The sequence below is a fragment of the Myodes glareolus genome, chromosome 10, assembly GCF_982192425.1.
Source record: "Myodes glareolus chromosome 10, mMyoGla1.1, whole genome shotgun sequence".
Classification (NCBI taxonomy): Eukaryota; Metazoa; Chordata; class Mammalia; order Rodentia; family Cricetidae; genus Myodes; species Myodes glareolus.
This window is the reverse complement of record NC_142035.1, coordinates 48163147-48188483: the sequence shown is the minus strand read 5'-3', so window position 1 is coordinate 48188483 and position 25337 is coordinate 48163147. Positions and strand designations below refer to the sequence as shown.

At 46.9% G+C, this 25337-nt stretch overlaps 2 protein-coding genes across 5 annotated transcripts; one reads left to right on the top strand and one right to left on the bottom strand.

Moving 5' to 3' along the window:
* Positions 1-733: 733 nt before the first annotated feature.
* Pced1a (PC-esterase domain containing 1A) lies at positions 734-7151 on the bottom strand. Of its 2 annotated transcripts, none has more exons than XM_048460095.3 (8): positions 6887-7151; positions 5792-5932; positions 5200-5279; positions 4851-5089; positions 4610-4760; positions 4275-4521; positions 2077-2352; positions 734-1788 (listed from the first exon to the last, which is right to left on the bottom strand). In XM_048460095.3, exons 2-8 carry the CDS (start codon positions 5913-5915, stop codon positions 1541-1543), a joined length of 1365 nt encoding a protein of 454 aa, XP_048316052.2. In that variant the 5' UTR covers positions 5916-5932; positions 6887-7151; the 3' UTR covers positions 734-1540. The 2 variants fall into 2 exon arrangements, with proteins under 2 accessions (XP_048316052.2, XP_048316051.2); XM_048460094.3 differs by lacking the exon at positions 6887-7151 and adding an exon at positions 6227-6648.
* Vps16 (VPS16 core subunit of CORVET and HOPS complexes) lies at positions 6689-25337 on the top strand. Of its 3 annotated transcripts, none has more exons than XM_048460090.3 (24): positions 6689-6841; positions 19172-19260; positions 19467-19564; positions 19649-19777; positions 19857-20001; positions 20120-20235; positions 20334-20456; positions 20563-20618; positions 20955-21044; positions 21134-21228; positions 21373-21449; positions 21864-21995; positions 22093-22220; positions 22348-22383; positions 22560-22668; positions 22799-22933; positions 23026-23134; positions 23243-23340; positions 23428-23535; positions 23812-23889; positions 23985-24154; positions 24237-24333; positions 24920-25023; positions 25117-25337. In XM_048460090.3, exons 1-24 carry the CDS (start codon positions 6789-6791, stop codon positions 25259-25261), a joined length of 2520 nt encoding a protein of 839 aa, XP_048316047.1. In that variant the 5' UTR covers positions 6689-6788; the 3' UTR covers positions 25262-25337. The 3 variants fall into 3 exon arrangements, with proteins under 3 accessions (XP_048316047.1, XP_085552406.1, XP_085552407.1); XM_085696280.2 differs by having other exon boundaries at positions 24887-25023; XM_085696281.2 differs by lacking the exon at positions 6689-6841 and having other exon boundaries at positions 19368-19564; positions 24887-25023.

Here is a 25337-nt window from a genome sequence, read left to right as displayed (position 1 = left end):
CAAAAGGGTGTGGCGTGGAAAGTCAGAGTAAATATAGAGTAGAATTAGAAGACAGGAAGAATGCAGACAATATTAAGCACACCTGTCTTGAGGTGGCTTATAGTGTGAGTTCTCAAGTTTAGAATTCAAGAAACAAGTATAAGAGGCTGAGAAAGGCTTAGGAGGGAAGGTGACACAGAACTCTGGAGAACAGGATGGCCAGCAACAAAGAAGGCCCACGAGGCTGGAAAACTCAATTTTTTCCTGGAAATCAACACAGATGTGGTTTCTCCAGCAATACTGGAGAATCAAAGACACAAAGGTCTCTGGAAGGAAATGCAGAAAGTGACGAGGTACCAGACAAACTGCAGCTGGAGAAAGCTTCCCCACAAATAAGTTTTTGATGATGAAAACAAAACATCCATTTCTGCAAAAAAAAAAAAAAATTCTTATCTCAATAAAAAAAAGGTTTTCATTTTTGTCTCCCTTTAAATCTTGTTCATAAGGCATTCATACGTGTCTCAGGCACTGTGCTGGTGCTTCTGCCGTCTCCTAGCTCTCCAAAGGGTTTATTAACTCACGCTGTCTGTGACCATCTCCTTAGCACCACTGTATGTTAACCGCGTCTTTTACTAATCTACCAGATTGTTACTTAAGATCAACATTTTTCCGACCAGTTTTTCTGTTTTCCTTTGGGTGAGATGTTGTCCTTTTCAAAAGTTTCATTAACAAGAACAGAAATGAATCCAAGAACTCATTTAATTCAAATTTAATGGGTCCTTACACACCCACTTTCTGCCCCATTATCACTGTCATACTCCAGCCCTTCCCCTCCCCTATTTCAAAGCTGAGCCCTTGAACTGCTTTTCTTTGCGACCAGTTTAGCATAGCATCTGTCACCACCCCGCCTTGCAATGACCTTGGGTGTCTTCTCTATCAGCTCTTGTTTCTCCAAACTACCAACAAAGGTTGGCCAATGTTTTGCTTTGCTCTCATTGACACCATATCAAATACATAAAGGGATCCTAACTGGTCTTCAGCCTACATTTGAAGCTTCTCACATAGGTGCTAACAACTTACTGAATGTCTGCTATGTGCCAAGAATGCATGCTAAGACTGTGTCCTTCTCCCTCCAGGAAGAGATGAGTACCAAGCATACACATGACTATACACAATGGAGAGGGTAAGTTAGAATTAGCCAAACCCGAAATCCCACCTAAAACACTGACAGTTTAACTCAATTCTTGATTTTTTTTTTCCATTCCCAAAAACTTGCTGATAACAAGGGATATTTAGTGCATGTTTTTGTGAAGATAGAACTGTTAGAAGAATATTCATTAAAATATATTTTGAATAGTTTGCACAAAGGCCCAAGAGGCAGCTCCCCCAACCCTTAAGGCCACAGTTTGAGAGAACCAGTCCCTCACACAGGAATGTCACTCTGTCCTTCCATGCTTTTATTGATATCAGCAATGGACAAGAACACCCCGGCCCAGTAGCTACGGTATCAGGCAGACCCTCCAGGGTTATTGGCAACTCTGGTCCCAACCTAAGATCCTGTCTACCCAGGCCATGTTCCTGAATGGGCATGTCCCCGTCTGTCCTGTTTATATGTGTGAATCAGTCTGTCTGAGTGTCTGAGTCGCTGCCTACATGCCCCACCGACCCTTGGTACATGGTAGGGGTTGTTAGGAATACAACGTGGCTTGCCCCGGTGGACCACAGGGCCCCGGTGTTGACCATAGGAGACAGGGCCAGACACTGACGGTAGCAGGGGACCAGGCACAAAGTTCATTCCAGGGCCACATCCTAGAAAAGAACCAGTCATTATCAGAGTAAGTTTCTGACTAGATAGCTCTGCTCCTTTGGGGGTAAGTTTCTCTGGACTTTTATTTCCCTTCTGCGAAATGGGGATTCTACTTCCCTTACCACCAGACCAAGAACTGTGAACAGATTAATGAGTTTACAGAGGCTGTTCCAATCTGAGGGACTGTGACTAAGCCCAACTCCCAAGCTTATGTGAACACAGGTGGCCAGGCTGGAGAATGTGCACGGAAGGCTGGGGAAGGTGTGAGCAGAGGCTACAGAGTTACCTACCTAAGTTAGATGGCATCGAGAAGTCCTCCACTGCATTGTGTTTGGAGAATTCATAGGGTGGAAAGGGCTGGCCTTGGGAAAAGGGGGCATCCTGGTGCAGGGGTGGGAACAAAGGAGGTGGTGCAGGCTGAAGAAGCGGGTAAGGAAAAGACATGGGAGGAGGCAAATGGAAAGGTGGGAGTAGGGGCAAGGCCAGCTTCTCCTTGAAGTCTAGGGGCTGCTTATGGCTTCCCTGGAATGGATGCTCCATCTCTGGCCAGTCTTCAATCCATGGGTCTAAGAATAGGATGGTTGTGTTAAGTAGGCCGGGGATGCCAGGCTGCCGCAAATGCTGTCTATTCACACTTCCAGCGCTCTGCTGCAGCCTTCCTCATTCCTCTTCACAAGACAGGACTAAATCGGGTTCCTTTTCTGACTACTCATGCCTGTGTTCTGACTTCATGCCTCCAATGCTTTTCCTACTAAACAGAACTTCCTGACAAACTTAACAAACCCCTTCATTCCGAGAGTTCAGCTACACGACAGCAACAACACACCCTGTCCTGGAAGCACTTTTCTGATCTCAACTACTTCTGTTTCCCCATCAATCTGTTCTCTGCCAACCCAAAGTGTGAGCATGGCTCTGTTGTCTCCTTCCTAGTTCACACTCACATACCCTCTGCTACTGATGACTCCAAGTGTGTCTGTAACACGTCAAACAGATCTTCCCACTTCAAATTAAATCTTAACTTCCTTTTCCCCCTCTTGAGAAGACAAGGTCTCATATCTTCCAGGCTGGCCTTAAACTCACTTTATAGTTAGTGATCCTCCTGCTTCATTTCTCAAATGCTAAAATTACAAGCATGCAGCACCATGCCTGGTTGTAAATGGTGCTAGAGACTGAACCCATGGCTTCATGCATGCTGCCAACTTCAAGCACTCTACCACCTGAGCCACATCTTCAGCTATTTCCAGTTCTTAGATGGAATCCGAAGCTGTGAAGTACCACAAACGAGCCTTTCAATCTTTTAAAACATTCCTTTATTTACTGAGGACCAATTTTCTCACTAAGCAAAACAAAGGAAAGGAACCAGTACATAATCCATCTGAATCCATCTTCCTAAAGTTCCAGCTCCTAGCTAAGAAGCCCTAGAGGTAGACTATTCCTGGCCTTTCTGTGTTCCCCGCAGCTTCTATTGCTGCAACAAACAGCATCTAAGATAACTCATGCTTCCAACTCAGTAAACACTGTATTCTTGGCACTGAAGCACAGCACATCTGTGCTGGCACTGGGCTGGAGGGGATGAACTACCAAAAAGTGACCTGATGCAGAGGAGAAGCATATGGAGAAAGAAGTCATGATGTTTCCTTTGCAGGCCAGCAGGGACTAAGAGACTAACAAGCAAACAAAAGATCCATAGCAGAGAAGGTCTCAGCAGGAAGGCAATGAGAGCAGTGTCTCAAAACCAAGCTGAAGGAGTGGGACTCTCTGCACCTACAGCAGTGGCTAGAATGGGGTCGGGGGAGACTGCACTAGGCTGGAACCAGAGAGACTGGGACCCTGAGGCAGAGCTGAGGCTATGAGCTACTGCCCACTAACCAAATCACCTAGAGACTGACTTGCAAAGACACTGCAGGTTACACTGTCTCTGCAACACTACTTGGACCACCCTTCTTCCATATCTGTCCTTCCGTCTCCTACCAGAGACTACCTACAAAGAGTTTCACGTTCCTTCATCTCACTGAGTATGGTCTTTTGATCCTGGCTTTGTTGATGTTGTTTTGCTTGTTTTGTTTTGGGTTTTTTGAGACAGGATTTCTCTTTATAATAGCCTTGGCTGTCCTGGAACTCACTTTGTAGACCAGGCTGGCCTCAAATTCATAGAGATCTGCTTGCCTCTGCCTTCCAAGGGCTGGGATTAAAGGCATGTGCCACCATTGCCCGGCCTTGACCCTGCCTTTGGCAATCAGTACTTGCACATTTTCCTTCAAGTAGGTGGAAGGAATCCCACAGCTGAAGAACTGGGAGATGAACAGTCATGTGACTCCCATGATCTAACCACTCCCAGGAAGTGAGAGACGAATGCTCAGGAGCCACCACCATTTTTCAAAGGATCACCTACTTTCTATAGGTACCTCTGTTGCATTTGGTTCTCTGTGCCTTCCGTGCTAAAGGTCCCATCTACATCACTACCCACTCACTCTGTGGCAGATCTTACCTGGGAGAGGGTCATGTTTGGGTAGCTCCACACCCCAGGCATCAGCCACATGGGCCAGAAGTAAGTGTGAGAGGTGGCGGTGTGCATGCTGGTCCCAATGGACACCATCTCGATGACGGTGACGCACCGCGTGACGGAAATGGAAGTGGAGATCCAGGACATCGAAACAATGGTTCCCAGCTAGTGTAGCACTGTAGAAGTTCCCCTCAACCACATCCTGTCGCAGAGAAACTGCCAGGGGCTGGAGCTAATGGAGAAAGTGGAGCCTCTAAAATGGTCTCCTATCGACCAGCCAGCCACACTATCCCCTGTCCAGAAGGGTCCCACTCACTCACCTCTGGCAGGAGAAAACCCCCAGTGACACGCTCCCCCAAAGGCATTGCCATGTTCCACACCAACAGACAAGAGTCTGGCAAAACCTGATCCATTCGTACAAACACTCGTTCCAAGTTCTCTCTGTAGCTCTTCATTGGGCAGCGACCATATCTGTTGGGTAACACAGAGGGTGGGCAAGGGCACAGGAATGGCGCCATACCTCCACCTCCAACCAGTATTTCCCTTTCCCCCCGCCTGAACCTGGAGAGGTCCCAGAGGCAGGAGTTGATGATCACCAGGTCAGGGGCAGGTCCATATGACAGCTCCTCCAAGACGTCCTCGAGGTACTCGGAGTAAACACGGGTGAGGAAGTAGAAGCGCACAAGGTGGTGGCCAGAGCCAGAGCAGAACTGGCGGACCTCTCGGTACTGTGTCCCGTTGTGGAGCTCGCCCAGCTGGCCCCCAGCCACCAGCTGATCCTGTTCAAAGCTCAGCTCCCCCTACCCACCCACCCCCACCCCGATGGTCAGATCCATGCCAGGCAGGTGGTCCTTTTCAGGCTAGGGTCTGCACCCACCCAACACTGGCATGGTTGCCAAGCTTCTCTCACCTTGGCTTTTAACTGGGAGGCTGTGAGCAGTGTGTCTTTCTGGAGCAGAAGCACCAGGTCCTTATACACAGCTCTCTGAACTGCAGGGAGACAGGAATCCTAAGGTTAAGGCAGGCATCAGTCCCTCTCAGAGCCTTCCAAATGAAGGCCTTTTGTTTCCCAGGGTTTGGCTGCCCAACAGTAGCTCTACTGAGGGTTGACTTAAAGGAAAAGAAAAGATGAGGTTTAAAACCCCAGCTCGGTTCTATCTAGTCAGATGCATCCCCTCTAACCTATGTACAGTGACCCAAGAGACCAAGGGGCACAATTAAGTCGGCCCTGTCACCAGGGAAACACATAACATAACCCACAGCTCCTTTTAAGAAAATCATAGAGGGCTACAAGAGATAAAGATGCGACAAGCATGGGCTAAAATAATGCACAGATGATATGCCAGGGCACCCGTGGAAGGTATGTAGGTGAAAAAAATACAAGTCTAGTGTTTTAAAACAGTAGAAGATGGAGAAGACGGAAATGGAGATATGGGTTGCAGACATAAAGAAAAGGCTGCAGATATAGGGCTATGAAATGCCATCCTAGAGTGGTCACTCACTGGAGTCCCCCAAAATGACCACGAACTTGTTGTGGAGCAGTTGCTGGACTTCGGAGGCTTGGAAGTGGACCATGGCGCCTCGCAGCAGGCGGTGAGGCATCTCGTTTTCCAAACAGAAGACCATGCTGTCAATGACGCCAGCTGCAGGGAGAGGCCACTAAGCTGACAGAGGGCAGGGACTCAAGGTAGGTCAGTCTGTCCCAAGATGAGATGCGCACTGGCCCCTCCCTGGCTGCTCTGAGTAATAGGGAGGATAGTGGGGCCGCACGGCGCATCCCATGATAGCATCAGCTTTCATCACACTCGGAGGAAAAGTGGAGGGTCGCTTGGACCAAGGGCCTACATGGCGCTTCGCGCGCGCAGCGACTCCCTTGCTCCCAGCCACGTGTCAGCAGCGGCCCCGCGCGTGCGCACACGTCCGCTCGCGCCAGTTACCAAGTCTCCGGGCTCCAGGGATTCACCAGCTAGTAGGGCAGGCCCGGGCGCCGTGCGCCTTGCCCGTGGCGGGCTCCTGATCTAGAGTCATGTTCCCGCGCCCCTGGAGGGCGGTAGGTTCTGCAAAGACCCCGTCCCGCAGAGCCCGGGTGCCCAGGTTAGCAGTCGGTGCGCAGCTCGACGCCCAGTGCTCTCCATGCGTGCGTCGCGGTGGTCCAGCTAACGCCTCCAGCATCTGAGCTCCAGGAGGAGATGCTCATGGCTCCCACTTCCGGTCACCCATGTCCCTCCCTGCGCGACTCGCAACGCCGGAGGGGTCAGAAAGACGGCGAGGTTGGCCGCCGTGAAGGATAGGAATCAGGTCTAGGCCCACCCGGGCGGGCGCGAAGCCCGGGTAGGAGCGGAGGGCAGAACGATAGCTCAGTACGGTTTGCCCACAATGCTGATGGCCGCTAAAGCGGCCTCGCCACGTGACCCCCGACGGGCGGAAGCGGAAGTGCGGCCTGGAGCTTGCGCCAGGCGGGTGTTTTCTAGGCGCTTCTAGCCGCCAGCTGTACCAGACATGGACTGTTACACTGCGAACTGGAACCCACTCGGGGACTCTGCCTTTTACCGGTGAGCCGCCCGCCGCCCCACCTTCTCGCCCACTGCCCAGCTTACCGTGCTTGTTTGCTGGTTTGAGCCTCCCCCGGCGGAGCCAGCGGCGCTCGCCCCCCGTCACTACGGGTGCTGACGTCCGCCCCTCCGGCTGCTAACCCGAACGTCTGCCACTTTACGCACGGTTGCCTAGGGGCAGCAATCTGGTCATTCCTCTGCTCCAACAGAGGCAAGCTCAAAAGACACCCCAATATCGAGGTCTGTCGGCCTCCGGAAGGATGCTCGGATCACGTTGAGGGAGGCCGCCCGCGGCGACCGCCAGTGCCAGTCTCCTTCCGGAAACTGCTGCTGAAGTCAGACCACAGGGGCTCTCAGAGGAGGGCGGGATCGCCACAGCGGGCGGGGTGACAGTACTGACCAAAGCTGAGAGAAGGGGGTGACTAGCCGGCACTATTAATGAAGAACCCTAGGTATTAGCAACTCACCGAAGTTAGAGAGCCCTGAGCAGTGGGTCTAAAGTAGAAACATGATTACAGTAGTTAGCGTCTTGCTGAGTTTCTTTCTAAGATAAGGTACAAACTACTTGTAGAACATACATCAATTGGTCAACTTGGGCCTCATCACATCCATGTAGCCTGTTGTCAAATAGTTGTCCAGCCTGTGGTGTCCCATGCCTCTAATTTCAGCAGTCTGGAGATCCAGGCCAGCGTGGCCTGCGTAGTCAGTTCAGGCCAGCCAGGGCAGCATAGTAAGACCCTGTCTTAAATCAGCAACACAGAAATAAACAAAATCTAATAGTTGCCCAACTCCTTGCAGAATTGCAAAGAGTGTTTTATTGTTGCACCTGAAGATCACGAAGACATTGCATTGGTGTCGTATTTCAGTAGAAGACATTGCTCTTGCTAGTGAGACTGTTTACCATTCTCATGGCCCAACTTTTTAATGAAATTTTGTTGTTCAGAGTGTGATGCATTTCCCAGACAAAGGATGCCTTGTAATAATTTTTAGAGATCTGTTGAGTTTGTTTATTCATCATTCCTTCTAGGCACATGTCAATATGAAAAATGAAAAACTTAGTTGAAATCAACAGAAACTGTTAATGATTTCACCCATTGAAAATACTAGTGAGCAGAGGGTGGTGTCACACCTGTTATCTCAGCCCTTGCCAGGTGGAGACAGGAGGATCAGGATTAGTAACTGATCAGTTTGTACTTTACCTTAGAAAGAAAGTCAACAAGCGGCTAACCGCTGTAATCATACACACATATGTATATAGCCAAGCCAGCTTTTGCTGTATTCATACATTGGAGGCCATCCTGGGCAAGGTGAGACTCCATCCCAAAACACATGCTTAAAAAACTAAAAACTGAAAATAAAATATTAACTATTATTTTTAAAGTACTTTTAAATCAGCATAGACACAAAGAAGACTTTATTACAACAGAGTTCCTTCTGTTGTTTGAAATCTTAGCTTCATGTATACATAAAGTTTCAAAAGATGTGAATGTGTGTCCTAGAAGTGGCTAACTTCCCATTACCTGCGTTGAACTCACAGAAACGATTAGAAGTATTAAGCCTTGCTGGAGATGGTATATATGTCCTAAGAGTTCTAATTAGTAATATTTTCTGCCAGGTGGTGTGGGTGCATGCCTTTAATCCCAGCACTTGGGAGGCAGAGACTGGCAGATCTCTTTGAGTTCAAGGCTAGCCTGGTCTACAGAGTGAGTTCTGGGACAGGCCCCAAAGCGACAGAGAAATCCTGTCTCGGAAAACCAAAAACCAAACAAATAAGACTTTCTTATATACTGAACGCTATGCTAAGTATTTGTATTTTATGTATAGTTTCTTAAGTATCCCACCACATAGAATTGGGATCATGATTTGCTCTAATTTACTGATGGGAAAGTTGAGGGACAGGGAGTCCAGGTTAAGTAAGTAAGGGGCTCTGTAAGTGATAGCACATGCCTTTAATCCTAGCAGAGGCAGCTGAACCTCTTGAGTTCGAGGCTAGCCCAATCTACAGAGTGAGTGAATTCCAAGATAGCCAGCACTACACAGAGTACAGAAACCCTGCCTTGAAAAGCCTCCCTATCCCTTCCCCGCAAAAACAACAGGATGTGTGTTGTTGATGTGATGCCAAAACAGAATTTATTTTACTGTGTGTGTGTGTGTGTGTGTGTGTGTGTGCGCGTGTGCATGCATGCATGTGCGTGCTCGCACGCGTGCGGCACAACAAATGTTTGGAGTTCAGAGGACAACTTGTAGGGGGAATTGGTTCTCTGCTTTCCACCACATGGAATCTGGGGATTGAACTCAGGTCTTCAGGCTGGCAGCACGTGCCTTTACAAAGCTGAGCCCCCTTGCCCAGATTGGTTTTTGTTTTGTTTTGTTTTTTGTCTTTTGTTCCTTTGTTTTTGAGACAGGGTTTCTCTGTGTAACAGCCCTAGCTGTCCTGGAACTAACTTTGTAGACCTGGCTGACCTTGAACTCACAGAGATCCACCTGCCTGTCTCTGCCTCCTGATTAAAGGGATTAAAGGCATGCGCCACCACAGCCCAGCTTTACTCTGCTTTTAAAGACAAGGTCTCTCACTGGACTTAGGGCAGGGATCCGCCTGTCTCCACCTTTCCAGCTCCGGAACCACAAGCATGCACCCCATGCCTGGTATCTTATGTGGTGCTGGGAATCAAACTCAAGGTCTCACAGCAGCAAGCATGTTAGTGAATGAATTAGCTGTCTCCCCCGTCCCATGAACTTGGATTTGAATACATTGAGTTTCATGCACTTTAGAAATAGTTCATTTGTAAAAGGAAGAAGAATAACAATACATTTTATATCCCCTGAAATATTTATTTTTGTAGGTTTTCTTTTCTTTGTTTTTCTTTCTCTCTCTAGATACTGGGTAGTCCTGTTATTTTTAAAAGGGAAGGAGATTATTTACTATTATTTTTAGATTTATTTGTTTTATGTATGCGTACTTTATTTGCATGTATGCCTGCAGGCCAGAAAAAGGAGGGCATCAGATCCCACTGTACATTGTGGTTGCTGGATATTGAACTCAGGACCTCTAAAGAGCAGCCAGTGCTCTTAACCACTGAGCAATCTCTCCAGCCCCAGACATTATAAGGTGACATGTGGGTGCTGGGAATTGAACCTGGATACTCTCTGCAAAAGCAGCCAGTGCTCTTAACTGCTGAGCCGGCTTCCCAACCTTTCTTGTTTTTTTTGTTGTTGGTGATGGGTTTTTTGTTTGTTTGTTTGGTTGGTTGGGTTTTTTTTTTCCTTTTTGTTTTTGAGACAGGCTCTCATGTAGCACAGGATGACCTGCCTCCATCTACCAAGTGTTAGGGATATAGGCATGTGCCGTTGTACCTAGATTATCCAGTACTGGGCATTGAACCCAGGGATTCATACATGTTAGACAAGTGTTCTACCGTCTGAGCTACTTTCCCAGCCCTTTATCTGAATCATTTTTTAACTACTGTCCAATAGTGTGGACTATATTTACTGTGGTGTGGAGCCAGTTTAAATTTTCTCCATCTAACAAAACTGAAATTCTGTATTAAATTGAAATTTCTCATTTACCAAATACTCCCCTTTCTCTGTATTTGACCATTCTAGGTAATTCATGCAAGGGACATCTATCATTTGTCTTTTTGTGACTGGATTATTTAACTTAATATTATAGTATCCCCAAGGTTAATTTTACAGCATATATCATAATTTCTTATTCTTTAAGGCTGAAAGATTTTGTTGTATGCACATACTGCATTTTTCTTATCTGTTCTGTCAGTAAGTGACATGGGGTCCAAATGGGCAAAATGGAGGACAGCGTCTCAGAAAAGCCTGCAGGCAGTACAAATATCATGGGGGGTAGGTTGTGTACTCAATATTAAAGGCTAGCTACATTTTCCTTCTCTGTACCGAGGCCCCATAGATGGAAATCTTGTCAGCAGCAGTAAATGGACTCTGGATTCTAATATCAGGAAACCATTAGACATGGCAGTGTTGCTGTCACCCCTTATCTCTGGAGAATAATGCTCCCGTAAACGTGTATGTGTGTGTGTGTGTGTGTGTGTCTTTAAAAGGGTTAGTTGAGTACATGCGTAGTTTGTGGGAGGAAATGCAAGAAATGAATGAACAAAAACCCTCTTTCAGACTCTGTTTCTGTTTCACTTCTTCTGGGTGTATATACAGAAATAGAATTACTGGATTGTCTGGCAGTTCTGTTTACATTTTTAGAGCTGCCATACTGTTTTCCACAGCAGCAGTTACACCATTTTACAAACCAGCTGCCTTACCCAAGAGTCCTTGAGTAGCATTTAGTTTTGAGTTAGTTGGAGATATGGGATTTTAGAAATGATTGTGGGCCCCCTTTAGGGACCTACAGAGTGTTGGATTGCTCCCTAATGTTAGACTTGATAGTCTCCTTCCCAGGGCGTCTCCAGACTGTTACACACTGGGCTCTTTTCACACCATGGTGGACAGCGCGTCCCCAGAAGTTTGCCTGCATAACCAGAGGGTCTTTATCGATCACTGCAGGGGCTGGAGTGGAGGCTACGAGAAGTACTGGGTTTCCTAGTTCCCAGATTAGAAAGAATCGAGGATCCATGTATTGCTGCGCAGGAGTTTTCCATTTCTGGGATGTGAGAATGAAAGAGAAGGATATAATTACATTGAGGGATGGCCTGTCCTCATGAAAGCTTTACCTCAGGCTTTCCTGAGAGGCTGCCCTCCACTCTGCACATCTGTTCCCCATGCCTCCAGGAGGCATGTGTTGTCCCCAAGAATACTGTCTACCTTGAAGGCTTTGGGAGGTGATCTGTCCAGTTGCTTTCCTCTTCCCTGCCTTCCTCCTGCATAGTTAGTTCCTTTATGCCAGTCACTTCCTCCTTCCCTCCTGGTCTTTGTAGCTGCCAAACCCTTGGACTACATTCCTCAATGGTTGTTTGGAAGCTTTGGCCCAGTGGCCTTCTGTACATCCCACCTCTTGCTGCTTTTGGGGCAGCATAAGTGAGCACTTGGCTTCACAGTTCTGACAATTTATCTTCAAGTGATTACACCCCCCTTACCCCCTCCCTGCCTGTCTCACCCCTCCAATGCCTGTCCAGAACCGCTCTCCCTCTACAGTATTGAATTCAGAAAGCTTTGAAACCCTCTCAAGCATGTAGAATCTGCTACAGACATTTTTTCCCCCTGTATCTAGGAGAACAGCCATGGTCACACAGTTCATTTTTGTTCTTGTCTTTTCTCTAACAACCTTATTCTTTGGTCCTCTGTCGTACCTGGCTATATAGAACCATCTCCTGTATCTGTGTCGAGGCTACAGAGTGCTAAGGTTCCACAGTGGGCAGGTAGGCGGTACTTCAGAGCCATGCTCCCAGTTTTATCTGGACTCCTGTGTCTTGTCTTGTGGAGTCATCCTATATTCTCCACAAAGGCTCAGTGTGTGAAAGATTACATGATGAAACAATTGTGAATGATTCAGATACTTCAAAAGTCATGAAAATCAGTGTCCTTGTACTTTCTCCTGTAGTTTCACCTTGTGCGCTTCCGAGAACTGAAGGTCATTGCACAGAAAGGCCTAGATTTCACCTGACTACCCTGTGTAATCATGCCCCTGTCCCTTCCCTTATGTATACCATATGCCAGCCCCATATCCTGCATAAAAAGTACAATGAGAAAGGGAAGATGATAAAGACCAGTGTGTGCATACATATGTATATATAACTAGTATAGAGAAAATGTGCAAAGTGACACCGGTCTCGTATTTGTTATCAGTCATAAAAGGTTGCTACCTACAGCTTTTAGCTGCACCTGCGTGTCCGCTATAACTAACTTTACTCCTCACCAGAACATCCTTTGTCCTTGTTTCCTCCCCAGTACCAAGCCTTCATTCCTCAGTCATGCTGCTGTGTTTGGTTCCTGAAGTTTCTCATTGACTGTTGCTCTTGGACATGAAAACCCAAAGAGATGCCACAGAGCAGCCCCCAGACTTTAGGCATAGTCCTTCCTGCCCACTTTTTTCCCCTTTTAAGAAGAATAGCCCACTTTAGTAAATTAAGCCGTCTTTTTATGCCTGTTGTCAGAACAGCTCAAGGTGGCACTCTAACCTTCCAGTTCAGTAAATCCATTGTCGTCTCTCCTGATAGACCTGTTAGCCCCTAGAAGACTCAGCTTTGCAAGCCAACAGACCACAGTTTTTAGAACAAGAAGCTACTGCACTTCTACCTTTAGATCCAGGTCTCATGTGTTCTGTGGAGAGAACTGCCTCTTGCAGTGGTTTCTGATCCAAAGGATAAGGCAGAATCCGTTCTTAAGGGTAGTTTGACTTCCAGTTCGTGCTTACTTCATTATCTGTTAACTTGGTGCTGTGGTCTGGATATGAAATATTCCTCATTAACTGTGTATGTTTTGGGGGCTTGGTTGCTAGCTAGGCTGGAGGGGAAGCAGTTAGATCATGGGGTCTCTGGCCTAATCAATGCTTTCATATGTTGAGGGATTCAAAATTGAAATAGTGTTTGAAGATTGTAGAACTGTGGGAGATGGGGCCTAGTTGTAGGAAGTGGGTATCTGGAGACATACAGTGAAAGATGTATCTTGTCCCGAGCCCCTCCTGTCTCCCTCTTCCTAACTTTCATAAGCAGCCACAACCACATGCTCTTACCACCATGATGTTCTGCTTTGTCTCACAGCTGAAGTCTGACCTTGACCTGAAGCCTTTCATAATGTCTTGGTTACTTTTCTTTTGCTGTGAAGAGACACCTTGACCAAGCCAGCTTATAAAATAATTGGGGACTTGCTTACAGTTTTAGAGGGTGAATCCATGTCCATCATGACAGTTAGCATGGCAGCAGGCATGCAGGCATGGTGCTGGGGTAGCAGCTACAAGCTTACATTATAATCCACAAGTTGGAGGCAGAGAGAGCAAGACCGTGGCCCCAGAGACATATCTCCAACAAGGTCATATTTCCTAATCCTTCCCCAAACGTTTCTACCAACCAGAAACCAAACATTCAAATATATGAACTTATAGGAGCCATTCTCATTCAGCCCACTACAGATTCTGTGAGCCAAAGCAAATCTTTCCTTCATTGAGCTCTTTCTCTTGCATCTCTTTCACCTCAGCGAACAGCCCGACATTTGGCTGCTTCCTGTGGGTGTTAGAATATATGGCAAGACCAATCGATTCTGTGGCCCAGAGCTGACTTCTTAACTCTGTGTTGGAATATGAACTCATTGAGGAGATGCAGTGCTTTGAAGATTGCTGCAATAGTGAATAAAGCAGTCTATAAGTCAAGAGATTCTGAGTGCTGACAAACACATAATTGGCAAGAAAGATGAATCTACCCAATATTTTTCTGTTCCAGTAAGAACAAATCTCTGCCTCTTCAGAGCCCAGTGTTATCATCTTGCGGATTGGACCCTTGAAAATTGTGCCATAGTGGAAATAATATTTTAAACACTCAGCATTGTGTTAGCCAGCTCAGCCTTGGACAGAGCAACTTCCACCGCATCTTCTGTGAATGAGATTATGATAGGGTTTTCAGGTTGAGGGTACCTGGTCCAAGAGATGACAGACAAGCTAAATTGACCAGGAAGAGAGGCTCCAAAATGGTCAGTTTTATCTAGACCTAACTACATACCCCTATTTAGGTTTCAGGATCCCATTGTTTCCTGATCAGTACCCTAACTTCCACATAAAATATGGTATGCTGGTAAACTCAGCTGTTGTGATTAAAATTGTGTTGATTTTCAGCAATAGCAACTGTATAGCTACAAGAGATTATCGTAGACCTGTCAAAGAAGCTTTCTGCTCAGGTCATGATTAGTTACCAGTCTAAGCAAGGTGTGAACATACAAGAATGGAGATAAAGGAACAGTTGGGAGGCCTGGAATACAGCATCCTTAAGGCAAGTCACACCCGAAGTCTGGATGTACAGCATATAAAGGCTAGGAACATACTAATACTAGTATAATACTAGTATACACAAAATATGTATATAGCCAGATAGGAAGGTGTACAGGCAAGTGGGTGGGCTGATATGAACAGAAAGCTTGGAATGGAGTGTCCGCAGAGAGCCCTGAGAAAGTGATCAGGGCCTAGGAGGATTTTCCAGATGTATTCACATTAGTGAAGTTGAGCGCCACCACCAGGTATCTTTATACCCAATGGCAGCAGGCAGCAACAAGAAAGCACTCAAGTTCTTGTTCTGTGTGTTGGTCTAGTGTTCTTCTAGCGCCCTCTACTGAGAAAGTCACATTGCGCTTACTGAAAGAAAGGCTTGAAGGATTAAAGGTCATTGTAAAACGTGTGAACATTTTGAACTGAATGGCGTCAGTTTGTAACTGGCACACTAGGTCTGAATGAAAAATATTTTTCCCATATTTCCATTCAGTGAATTTAATAATGAAATATCAAATGTATATGTATTGTAAAATTTTCAAGCCACTATGTGTCTCAGCATGATAGAAGCAGATAGAAGCAGGAGGGTTAACTTGAGTTTGAGGCCAGTCTGGGCTACAGGGTAAGACCCTGTCTGAAAACAAAAATTCCAAAGCTCTGATGTTCTAATTCTTTGTTTTAAAAGATTTATTTATTTTTATTTTATGTGTATGGGTGTTTTGCCTACATGTATGTCTGTGTACCATGTGTGTGCCTAGTGCCCATGGAGGCCAGAAGAAGGTGTTGGATCACCTAGAAATGGAGTTATAGACAGGTGTGAGCCACCATGTGGGTGCTGGGAACAGAACCCAGGTCCTCTTCAAGAGCGGCCTGTGCTTTTAATCACTGAGCCATCTCTCCTGCCCCAAATTCTTAATTTCTAAAACTCACATAATAGCAAAGTATATAGAATAAAAATAAATGATTCTTCTGCATACCTCCCCACCCATCACCCTCCACAGAAGTAACCACTGTTTTTGGCTTTGTGTGGAAACCTTAGAGCATTTTTCTATATATTTGCATACAAGTGTGAATATTTGCAAATATGCTTTTATTCTTTATTATTATTACATGAAGAGACCCAGCTAGGTATGGTAATACACACCTGTAATCACAGTATTTGGAAAGCAGAGGTGAGAGGATTACTATAAGTTCAAGGCCAGCCTAAGTTACATTGCAAGCTTCAGGCCAGCTAGGGCTACATAGGGAGACCCTGTCTATCATCAAAAGGGGAAGGAGGTATAATAAGAGATGTCTCAGTTTTTGAGAACACTGACTGCTCTTCCAAAGGGCCCAGGTTTGATTCCCAGCATCCAAATGGTGGCTAACAACTGTCTGTTATTCCAATTTCCAGAGGATCCAACACCCTTTTCTGGCCTTAGTTGTCAGACCAGAAGACACATAGGCATATACATGTAGGTAGGCAAACACATACAATTTCTAAAATATAAGTTTTTTAATCAATCCATAAATATGCAAATAAATCAATAAGCAGGCTCATGCAGTTCATGCTGACTTATAGCTTATTTACTTAGCCAGATGTCTTAGAGGTCATTTAGTTAGGACCTACAGATAAATGCCTTCAAAGTACTCTTCAGAATGGGCACATCACAGTTCATTTAACTAGTCTTGCTTTTGTGGGCATTTAAAAGTGTTTTCCAGGTTTGGGCTAAGTCAAAGGGTGTACACATTTAAATGCTGGACAAAATGATTTTGGTTTCTTCCCTAAGAACCGAACAGGGGACCATCAAAGTGGCTCAGTGGGTAAAGGCACCTGCCATCAGGCCTGATGAACTGAGTTCCACCCCTGGAACCCACATGATGGAGAAAGAACCTACTCCTGAGCCCTCCATGTGGGTACACACACACACACACACACACTCAAAAATCTTTCTTTAAAAAAGGACAGCTGGACCAGGCTAGGGGGTGTAGCCCAGTTTTTAGAATGCTTGCCTGGCATACTTGAAGTCTTGGTCTCAATCCTCAGTACCACATAAACCGGGCCTGGTGGTATTAGTCTGTACTGCCAACATCCAGGATATTTTGTACCAGTATGAAGGACCATCTTTATCATATGCTCAATTCCTGGATCTTTTCTGGACACTGTTTTCTTTCATTGATGTGTTTTTGGTTTTGTTTTAGGTTTTCATTTTTGAGATAAGGTCTTACTATATAACCCTGACCCTATGTAGACCAGGCTGGCCCTGAACTCTTAGAGATCTGTCTGCCTCAATCTCTCAGGTACTGGGATTAAAGGTGTGCGCTACTGTACCTGACTTTTTTTGATATTTATTTTTTTATTTCTAAAGTGTATTGTGGGGGGGGTGCATGCATGTGTGAGTACAGGTGCCCTCAGTGCCGAAGAGGGAATAAGGTCCCCTGGAGCTAGAGTGACGGGGTAGAAATGGAACTCGGGCTCTCTGTATGAGTCGTATGAGCTTTTAGCTGTGACCAGCTCTCCAGCCCCTCGTCTGTCTTCTTATTTCTATCCCCAAACAGTAGTTTTAATTAGTTTATATAGTATGTTTTATGTCTGATATGCATACATGGATGTACACGTGTGTGGTATATTTTTGAATGCTCTTAAATAGCTTCCACTATTTTGTTTCAAAGAGTCCCTTTTCCAACTATGAACTTTAGAGTCAATGTATACATTTCTATAAAGAAAATATTAGGAAAAAATTTTGTCAGAATAGTTTTGTATTTGTGGGTCATCTTACAATATTTATTCATGTCTTCTATATCTTTGAGGAAAATTTGGTATGGTTTTTATTGTATTTTTCATGAAGCTTACTCTTAAATATCTTAAAAGTTTTATTGCTATTATAACTAGAATATTTTTAATATTAACTTATTTTATTAAAGACAATGTGTATCCTGATTTATAAATTTTAACTTTTAAAAGATTCTAGTCATGCCAGGCATAGTGACTCATGTCCCCAATCCCAGAATTTGGCAGAAACATTGGTAGAGGGGCAGGGGACAGAGGGCAGAGGGGCAGGGTGCAGAGGGTAAAGGGGAAGAGGGGCAGAAACAGAGGCAGGAGGAACTGTGTTGAGGCCAGCCTAGCCTACATAGCAAGAACCAGGGCGGCCAAAAAGCCCATGTCTCAAAAACCAAAAACAAGTTGAAAGTGCTCGCTCAGTCATTTTCATTCTTCATTCATGCTCTCACCCTTCCTTGCCTTCCATGCTCCCCTCCTTTTTCTCTCCTTCAGCATGAGTCCTACTGTGAATGGAAAATTTCTTGCCATAGAAAATGGGCTGACGTTTGTTGCTGAGTTCTCTTACTGTCCTGTAGACTGCTTTGTTGAGTGTCCCTCATTTGAACTGAAATAAGTATTTCATATTTCAGAGTTCCTTGTAATTTAGACTATTTGTGTAGACTTAAGCAATTTATCATCTAATTTGAAATTCCAAAGTCTAAAATGTTCCAAAATCTGAAAAAATGATCAAGAAAATTCAGATTTTAAAGTATATTAGTCAGGACTCTCTCTAGATCAACAGAACTTATAGAATAAATATACACACACAGATAGGTAAATGGATAGGTACAGAATACATATAATGTATTATGAATATATTATTTAATAATATTTACTTGTTATAATATATCTAATATTATACATTTTATATATTTATGAGGGATTTATTAGAATGGCGTACAGCATCCAGTTAATCCAACAATAGCTGCTTATGAACTGAAAGTCCAAGAATTCAGTAGCTGCTTAGTCCCTGAGTTGGGATGTCTCAGCAAGTCTTTAGTATATGCTGAAATTCCAAAAAAGTAGGCTCTAATTAGCCAGTGAAGGAGTGGACTTGCTAGCAAGAGGGTACAAGCAGGTGAAGAGAGCTTCCTTCTTCCATGTCCTTTCAGTAAACTGTCACTGTGTGTAGTCCAGATTAAGGTGGCCCCTCCCACTTCAAAGATCATCTCTAACTCTAGTTTGACCCCTTAACATAAAGAGCACAATCTCATTCATCACTGGATCCAGAAATAGAAGAGGTCTCCTCTGAAGGTCTCACTTTCCTACTGTTTCTAGCCAGAGCCAGCACCTTACCTTAGCACCTTTTCAGTGTCTTGTACATGGCCTGTGCATCTCAGTTGTTCCCACCAATATTGTATATTTGCCTCAAAAGTCACATCCTTCCTTGTCAATACCCTGTGCTACCTCACCTGTAGTTCACAGGCCTCTGTAATATGGTCAGTCTCTAGTCATCATTCCCCTCTCTGCCTCCGTGTGCGTGCGTGTGTGTGTGTATGTATGTGTGTGTGCATGTATAAGAGGACTCTCCTCCACTGCCTGCAAAGAACAAATGGTAGCTTTAGGCATTCCTCTGGGGCTTATTCTGTCTAGATATAGGATCAAGAGGAAGCTAATCTCTGTTTATCTCTGTGGGTAGGAAATATGAACTGTACAGCATGGACTGGGACCTGAAGGAGGAACTCAAGGATTGCTTGGTGGCTGCTGCACCCTATGGGGGTCCCATTGGTATGTTGCCCCTCTATTACTACTATGTATTGTGGGATCCCAGGGTGTTCAGGTTGTTGTCTGCCAGTTCACCTTGCTAAAATGCTTTTAATTTGGGTCCTCATGAGGCTTGATTTCCCACGGGCTGGGAGTGAGGAACTAATCCAAGAGGCTTACCTCACCTGGGTTCTGAGGACCTAAGACAGAAGTCCCTTCTCAAAATGCAGCTCTGTTACGGAACTGTTGGAGAAAAGAGAAAGCTGCCAGCGTGCGGCCAGTACTGGAGATCTACTCTGCTTCTGGCATGCCACTGGCTAGCCTACTGGTAAGCACAGGACCTGTCTCTACAGTGTGATGGGCAGGGCTGGCTGATTCCAAGGAAAGCCATAGGAACCTCTTTCCTCTGCAGTGGAAGAGCGGGCCTGTGGTGGCCCTGGGTTGGTCAGCGGAGGAGGAGCTGCTCTGTGTACAAGAAGATGGTGCAGTGCTAGTCTACGGGCTTCATGGAGACTTCCGGAGGCACTTCAGCATGGGCAATGTAGGGGCCACAGGAGCCCGAGGAGGGAAGGTGAACTTCATCACCTGTAGATTTCTTAACCCATGGTCCCTTTTGCTAGGAGGTGCTTCAGAACCGAGTCCTGGATGCCCGGATCTTTCATACTGAGTTTGGTTCTGGGGTGGCCATCCTCACTGGGGCCTATCGCTTTACCCTGAGTGCCAATGTGGGTGACCTCAAACTCCGTCGGATGCCAGAGGTGCCAAGTAAGTCTTAATACTTAAGAGAGCTCTTCAGTACCACAGATGTGCCTCCAGACTGGGACCAGCAGAGACAGACACTGTGGACTCTGCTCATTCCAGAGTATCCTCTTGTCTGTCACAGGTCTACAAAGTGCACCCTCATGTTGGACTACACTGTGCCACGACCGAGTGGCACACATTCTTCTGGCTGTAGGGCCTGATCTTTACCTCCTGGATCATGCCACCTGCTCCACAGTGGTAGGAACCTAAGTGGGAATGAAATGGAAGAGCTGGCCAAGCAGTGGGAAAGCATTGAGAAGTTAGTTTATCTGGTTTCCTCCCTGCCCCTGCTTCAGACACCTGCTGGCCTAGCCCCCGGAGTGAGCAGCTTCCTACAGATGGCTGTATCCTTCACATATCGTTACCTGGCACTCTTCACAGACACGGGCTACATCTGGATGGGCACAGCGTCGCTCAAGGTGTGGCTCTGGAACAACAAGGGAAGAGCTATTGTGGACAGGGCCATGACTTTTGAACAGCAGGATGACTGCTGGGAAAGGGCCATAACATGCTGTGCCATTTCAGGAGAAGCTGTGCGAGTTCAACTGCAACATCCGGGCACCCCCGAAGCAGATGGTCTGGTGAGGAGAGAGGCATCCTTTAAGGCTGGGCTTAGGACATTGTTTCCTGGGATAACTTGAGTCATCCTGCCTTCTGTTCAGACTTTAAGTAGAGCTTTGGCATTCTCTTCTCTGCCAACTCTTGAAGAAACCGTGGTCCTCTGTGGGCCACTTGACTGGTAGTGCAAAAGTGAGAGGGGTAACAAATGGGCCATTTTATAGCCAGAGAAATGGACTAAGGGACACAGTATGTTCAGGGCTCTCCCAAGGAAAAGGGGTATAAGCAACGACATAGAAGACATGGCCATGGCCCTGATGTCCTGAGTGTCCCAGATATGTATATGATGTTGTCTATAGGTGTAGCCGTCCTCGAAGCAAGGAAAGGGCTGTTGTGGTGGCCTGGGAGAGACGGCTAATGGTGGTGGGCAATGCGCCTGAAAGCATTCAGTATCCTTGGAACACTTCCTGTGTGGGCTGAAGAGGGAGGGGAGAGGGGAGTTGCCCTGTCTTTGAGTAGACGCCTTGACTAAACTCAGGTTTGTGCTAGATGAGGACTCCTACTTAGTGCCGGAGCTTGATGGGGTCCGCATCTTCTCCCGCAGCACCCATGAATTCCTACATGAAGTCCCAGGTGAGGCTCCCACAGGGTACAGTGTTCCTGACCACAAACTACCACGCTGTCCTATGACAGTGGCCCAAAACAGGATCTGGGTAATGGGGGCAAGACTAAGAATTTTCATGCTTCTTCATCACTACTCAAAAACTCCTCTCCTAGTGGCCAGTGAAGAGATCTTCAAAATTGCCTCAATGGCCCCTGGAGCACTACTGTTGGAGGCCCAGAAGGAATATGAGGTAAGTCTGGCCTACTTCTAAGACCCCAGGATGTTCTCTCTCATCCTCTTTTTCACTAGACCAGCCTCCGCTGCCTGAGCACCCATGATAAGCTAGGGGCCACCTGGCAGGGGAGGGATTTAGGTAAGATACTGACTTGAACTGACAAAGGCTAGCACATTTAAACAGGCTGGGAAGGGCAAGGCATCCCTACTGTGCCCAGGCTCAAGTTGGTGCTACTATTAGGAGGTATCAAGCACCCCCACACCATCCTCACACAATAAGCAGTTGTGGGCTCCTCCAGTAGATTGAGTGGATAGGGTCTGTTCGGCCTTTCCAAGTCATTTCCATTTGAACTACATAGTCCCAAGAGGCTAGGAACCACAGTGAGGTGTTGTTCTCTGTGATGCTCCATCTTTGGGCCTCCTCCCACAGAAAGAGAGCCAGAAAGCAGATGAGTACCTACGGGAGATCCAGGAGCTGGGGCAGCTCATCCAGGCTGTGCAGCAGTGCATTGAGGCTGCAGGACATGAGCACCAGCCCGACATGCAAAAGAGTCTGCTCAGGGTTGGCCTGGAGGGAGTTTTGGGGGAGGGTGTGCTGGGAATGGGGTGGGTTGGGCAGCAAGGAAAGTTCTTCTCCATTGCTCTTTGGTTCTTCTCAGGCAGCTTCCTTTGGAAAGTGTTTCCTTGACAGATTTCCACCTGACAGTTTTGTGCGCATGTGTCAGGACCTGCGAGTGCTCAATGCTATTAGGGACTACCACATTGGGATACCTCTGACCTATAGCCAGTATCCTCATGCATACCATGAGGGTGTTTACAGCTGGGTATGGCAGGGGAAGGGGCAGGAGATGTGGTCTGCAGATTCCTTGCAAATGGGACTATGCCAGCTGGATCCTTAACCAAGGAAAATACAGATATAAGCAGCTCACCATCCAGGTGCTGTTGGACAGGTACAGAAGCTCACGGGTGCTATAGGAGGGCAAGGGTGGTTAGTATTACAGCCTTATGTGGGACTTGTGGGCACTATTCCTCACATGCCTTTTAGGACTAGGAGGCCTAAGACAGTCTGAGGTCATTTTACCTCACTTTGCCTCAAACCTTGTGTTCCTTACTCCCTGTCTGCCAGGCTTGTATTGCGGAGACTTTACCCCCTAGCTATTCAGATATGCGAGTACCTGCGCCTTCCTGAAGTACAGGGTGTCAGCAGGATCCTAGCCCACTGGGCCTGCTACAAGGCAAGGACATGGGATGTGAGGTAACCTTAGGCCCTGGAAACACAGGAAATACAGTGCACAGAAGTAAAGGGTGGGTTCTGATGGGAGTCCTGTGGGACTGGGCAGGTGACACCCACATGTGTACTCACAGGTGCAGCAGAAAGACGTCTCAGATGAGGATGTAGCACGGGCAATTAATCAGAAGCTGGGTGACACGCCCGGTGTTTCCTATTCTGACATTGCTGCACGAGCCTATGGCTGTGGCCGCACTGAACTAGCCATCAAGGTGTGATTATGTTACCTTCCCCAGACACCCCAGTGTGGGGGTTTCAGGCCCTCCTTCAGGTGCCTCTCTTTGTCTTCTACCCTACCTTGCAGCTACTGGAGTATGAGCCACGATCAGGGGAGCAGGTACCTCTTCTCCTAAAGATGAAGAGGAGCAAACTAGCACTGAGCAAGGCCATTGAGAGTGGAGACACTGACCTGGGTGAGCAGCGCATGGGTGAGGGCCAGGTAGCAGTAGGGTGATGAGGTGAGTAAGTCCTGTGATGTGCAGAGCTGGGCTGGAGGCCCCACCTACTTTGTCATCTCACAGTGTTTACAGTGCTGCTGCACCTAAAGAATGAACTAAATCGAGGAGACTTTTTCATGACTCTCCGGAACCAACCCATGGCCCTGAGTTTGTATCGACAGGTAGGTGTGGGTGAAGGGGAGGACATGGTTGGCGCCTTCTGAGCCAGTGAGTTGCCTTTGCTGACTAATCTTCTGCCTATGACCTAGTTCTGTAAGCATCAGGAGCTAGACACTCTGAAGGACCTTTACAATCAAGACGACAATCACCAGGAGTTGGGCAGCTTCCACATCCGAGCCAGCTATGCTGCTGAAGAGGTCTGTGGTGCAAAGGGAGGGTGAGGCCTTTGGAGCAGTTGCTGTTTGGTTCTTTCGCCAAGGCCTAGCTCTCTGCATTTGGTTCACCTTCTCTGGTCTTAACTGTTGAGGGGATCTGAGACCAAGAGGCAAGGATATGACACTAATTTCAAAGGAGCTAGCTGTCCTCTCTAGGCCACCAGAGGAATGCCCCTAGTGGGTAAGATTGACTCTGGGCACAAGGGTAGAGAGAGGCAAGGCTAATGTGTTGTCCTCTGCATACCTTTGTCTGTGTAGCGAATTGAGGGGCGAGTAGCAGCTCTGCAGACAGCAGCTGATGCCTTCTACAAGGCCAAGAATGAATTTGCAGCCAAGGTTTGACCCCCCCCTTTTCTGAGAGCTCCCTGTCCTGCCCTCTTGGCCTTTCTTCCTTGGCCCTCATCGCCAACCTGCCTCATTCTGGTCTCCAGGCCACAGAGGATCAAATGAGGCTCCTACGGCTACAGCGGCGTCTAGAAGATGAGCTGGGGGGCCAGTTCCTAGACCTGTCTCTACATGACACTGTTGCCACTCTTATCCGTGGAGGCCACAACAAGCGTGCAGAGCAGCTGGCTCGTGATTTTCGAATCCCTGACAAGAGGTGGGTGAGGAGCCTAGATGTTTGTAGTTCTGGGACCGCTTGCCTTTCCTGCATACCTATGTTGAGTCCAGCTTCCCTGCAGGCTCTGGTGGCTAAAGCTCGCTGCCCTGGCAGATTTGGAAGATTGGGAGGAGCTGGAGAAGTTTTCCAAGAGCAAGAAATCACCAATTGGCTACCTGGTGAGGTGCAGGGATTTTCCTGAGAGTAGTCCTGGGAGGAGGCCAAGCAGGGAAAATGGGGATGGTGGCCCATTTGTGCACCCATTTCACTGTCCTGTGTTCTGTGCCATGTGAATGTGGGCAGACACATACTGTGTGGGGAACTCTGCAAGGCATGCCAAGCCTGCCTAGTGGTGGAAGGAGCTGTTTTATCCAGTAAAGACTACAGGGGGCACTTTGTGCCTGAGTGTGGAAAGGGCTAGGGGGGCTATCTTTGAGGCAGTGGAAGATACTGAGGAGATGCTTCAGACATGGAGGGCAAATTTCATAGTGGCAGCCTGAGAGAAAATATAAGACCTGAGAAGCCAGAGGGCAGAAACACCTACCTTAGAGCAGAAGCATAAAGATGGTTCTTCTCAAGTCTCTAGTAGGCCTTTGGTTGAGTTGTTTCTGTTACAAAGATGGTGAGCGCCATATTTTGCACAGGTTGGAAGGGGACTAGGTACACTGGCTGTATATAAAATATCTGTGGACAGTGTGTCCTCTGGGGTTCTGATTCTAAGAGAGAGGGCAGAGGCCTGGTTTTTGTCTTCTCCGTCTTGTGAAGCCCTTTGTAGAGATCTGCATGAAACAACATAACAAGTATGAGGCCAAGAAGTACGCTTCCCGTGTGGGCCCTGAGCAGAAGGTCAAGGCTTTGCTTCTTGTTGGGTAAGTCAAATGGAGGCCTCTGTGTGCGCCGGCTGAAGAGTGGATTGTGCCCTTGAACAGCCCCAACACATCTCCCTTCTGTTCAAACCACAGGGACGTGGCTCAGGCTGCAGATGTGGCTATTGAGCACCGGAATGAAACTGAGCTGAGCCTGGTTTTGTCGCACTGCACCGGGGCTACAGATGGGGCCACAGCTGACAAGATTCAGCGGGCCAGAGCACAAGTCCAGAAGAAGTGAAGTGCCTGCCCTTTAGGGGGCTAGTTGTAACCCAGGAATGTGCAGATGTAAATAAATTTGGAACAATAATTCAGAA

What these genes read in the sequence shown, in the direction of transcription:
- Pced1a (XM_048460095.3), bottom strand. Translation starts at nt 5,915, where the DNA reads ATGGTCTTCTGTTTGGAAAACGAGATGCCTCACCGCCTGCTGCGAGGC. An exon ending in TGCCTCTGGGACCTCTCCAG is followed by an intron (nt 4,761 to 4,850) that starts GTTCAGGCGGGG and finishes GTTACCCAACAG; the next exon opens with ATATGGTCGCTGCCCAATGA. An exon ending in CTCGATGCCATCTAACTTAG is followed by an intron (nt 1,789 to 2,076) that starts GTAGGTAACTCT and finishes GTTCTTTTCTAG; the next exon opens with GATGTGGCCCTGGAATGAAC.
- Vps16 (XM_085696280.2), top strand. Translation starts at nt 6,789, where the DNA reads ATGGACTGTTACACTGCGAACTGGAACCCACTCGGGGACTCTGCCTTT. An exon ending in TGGGCACAGCGTCGCTCAAG is followed by an intron (nt 20,457 to 20,562) that starts GTGTGGCTCTGG and finishes GTGCCATTTCAG; the next exon opens with GAGAAGCTGTGCGAGTTCAA. An exon ending in AGGCCCAGAAGGAATATGAG is followed by an intron (nt 21,450 to 21,863) that starts GTAAGTCTGGCC and finishes CTCCTCCCACAG; the next exon opens with AAAGAGAGCCAGAAAGCAGA.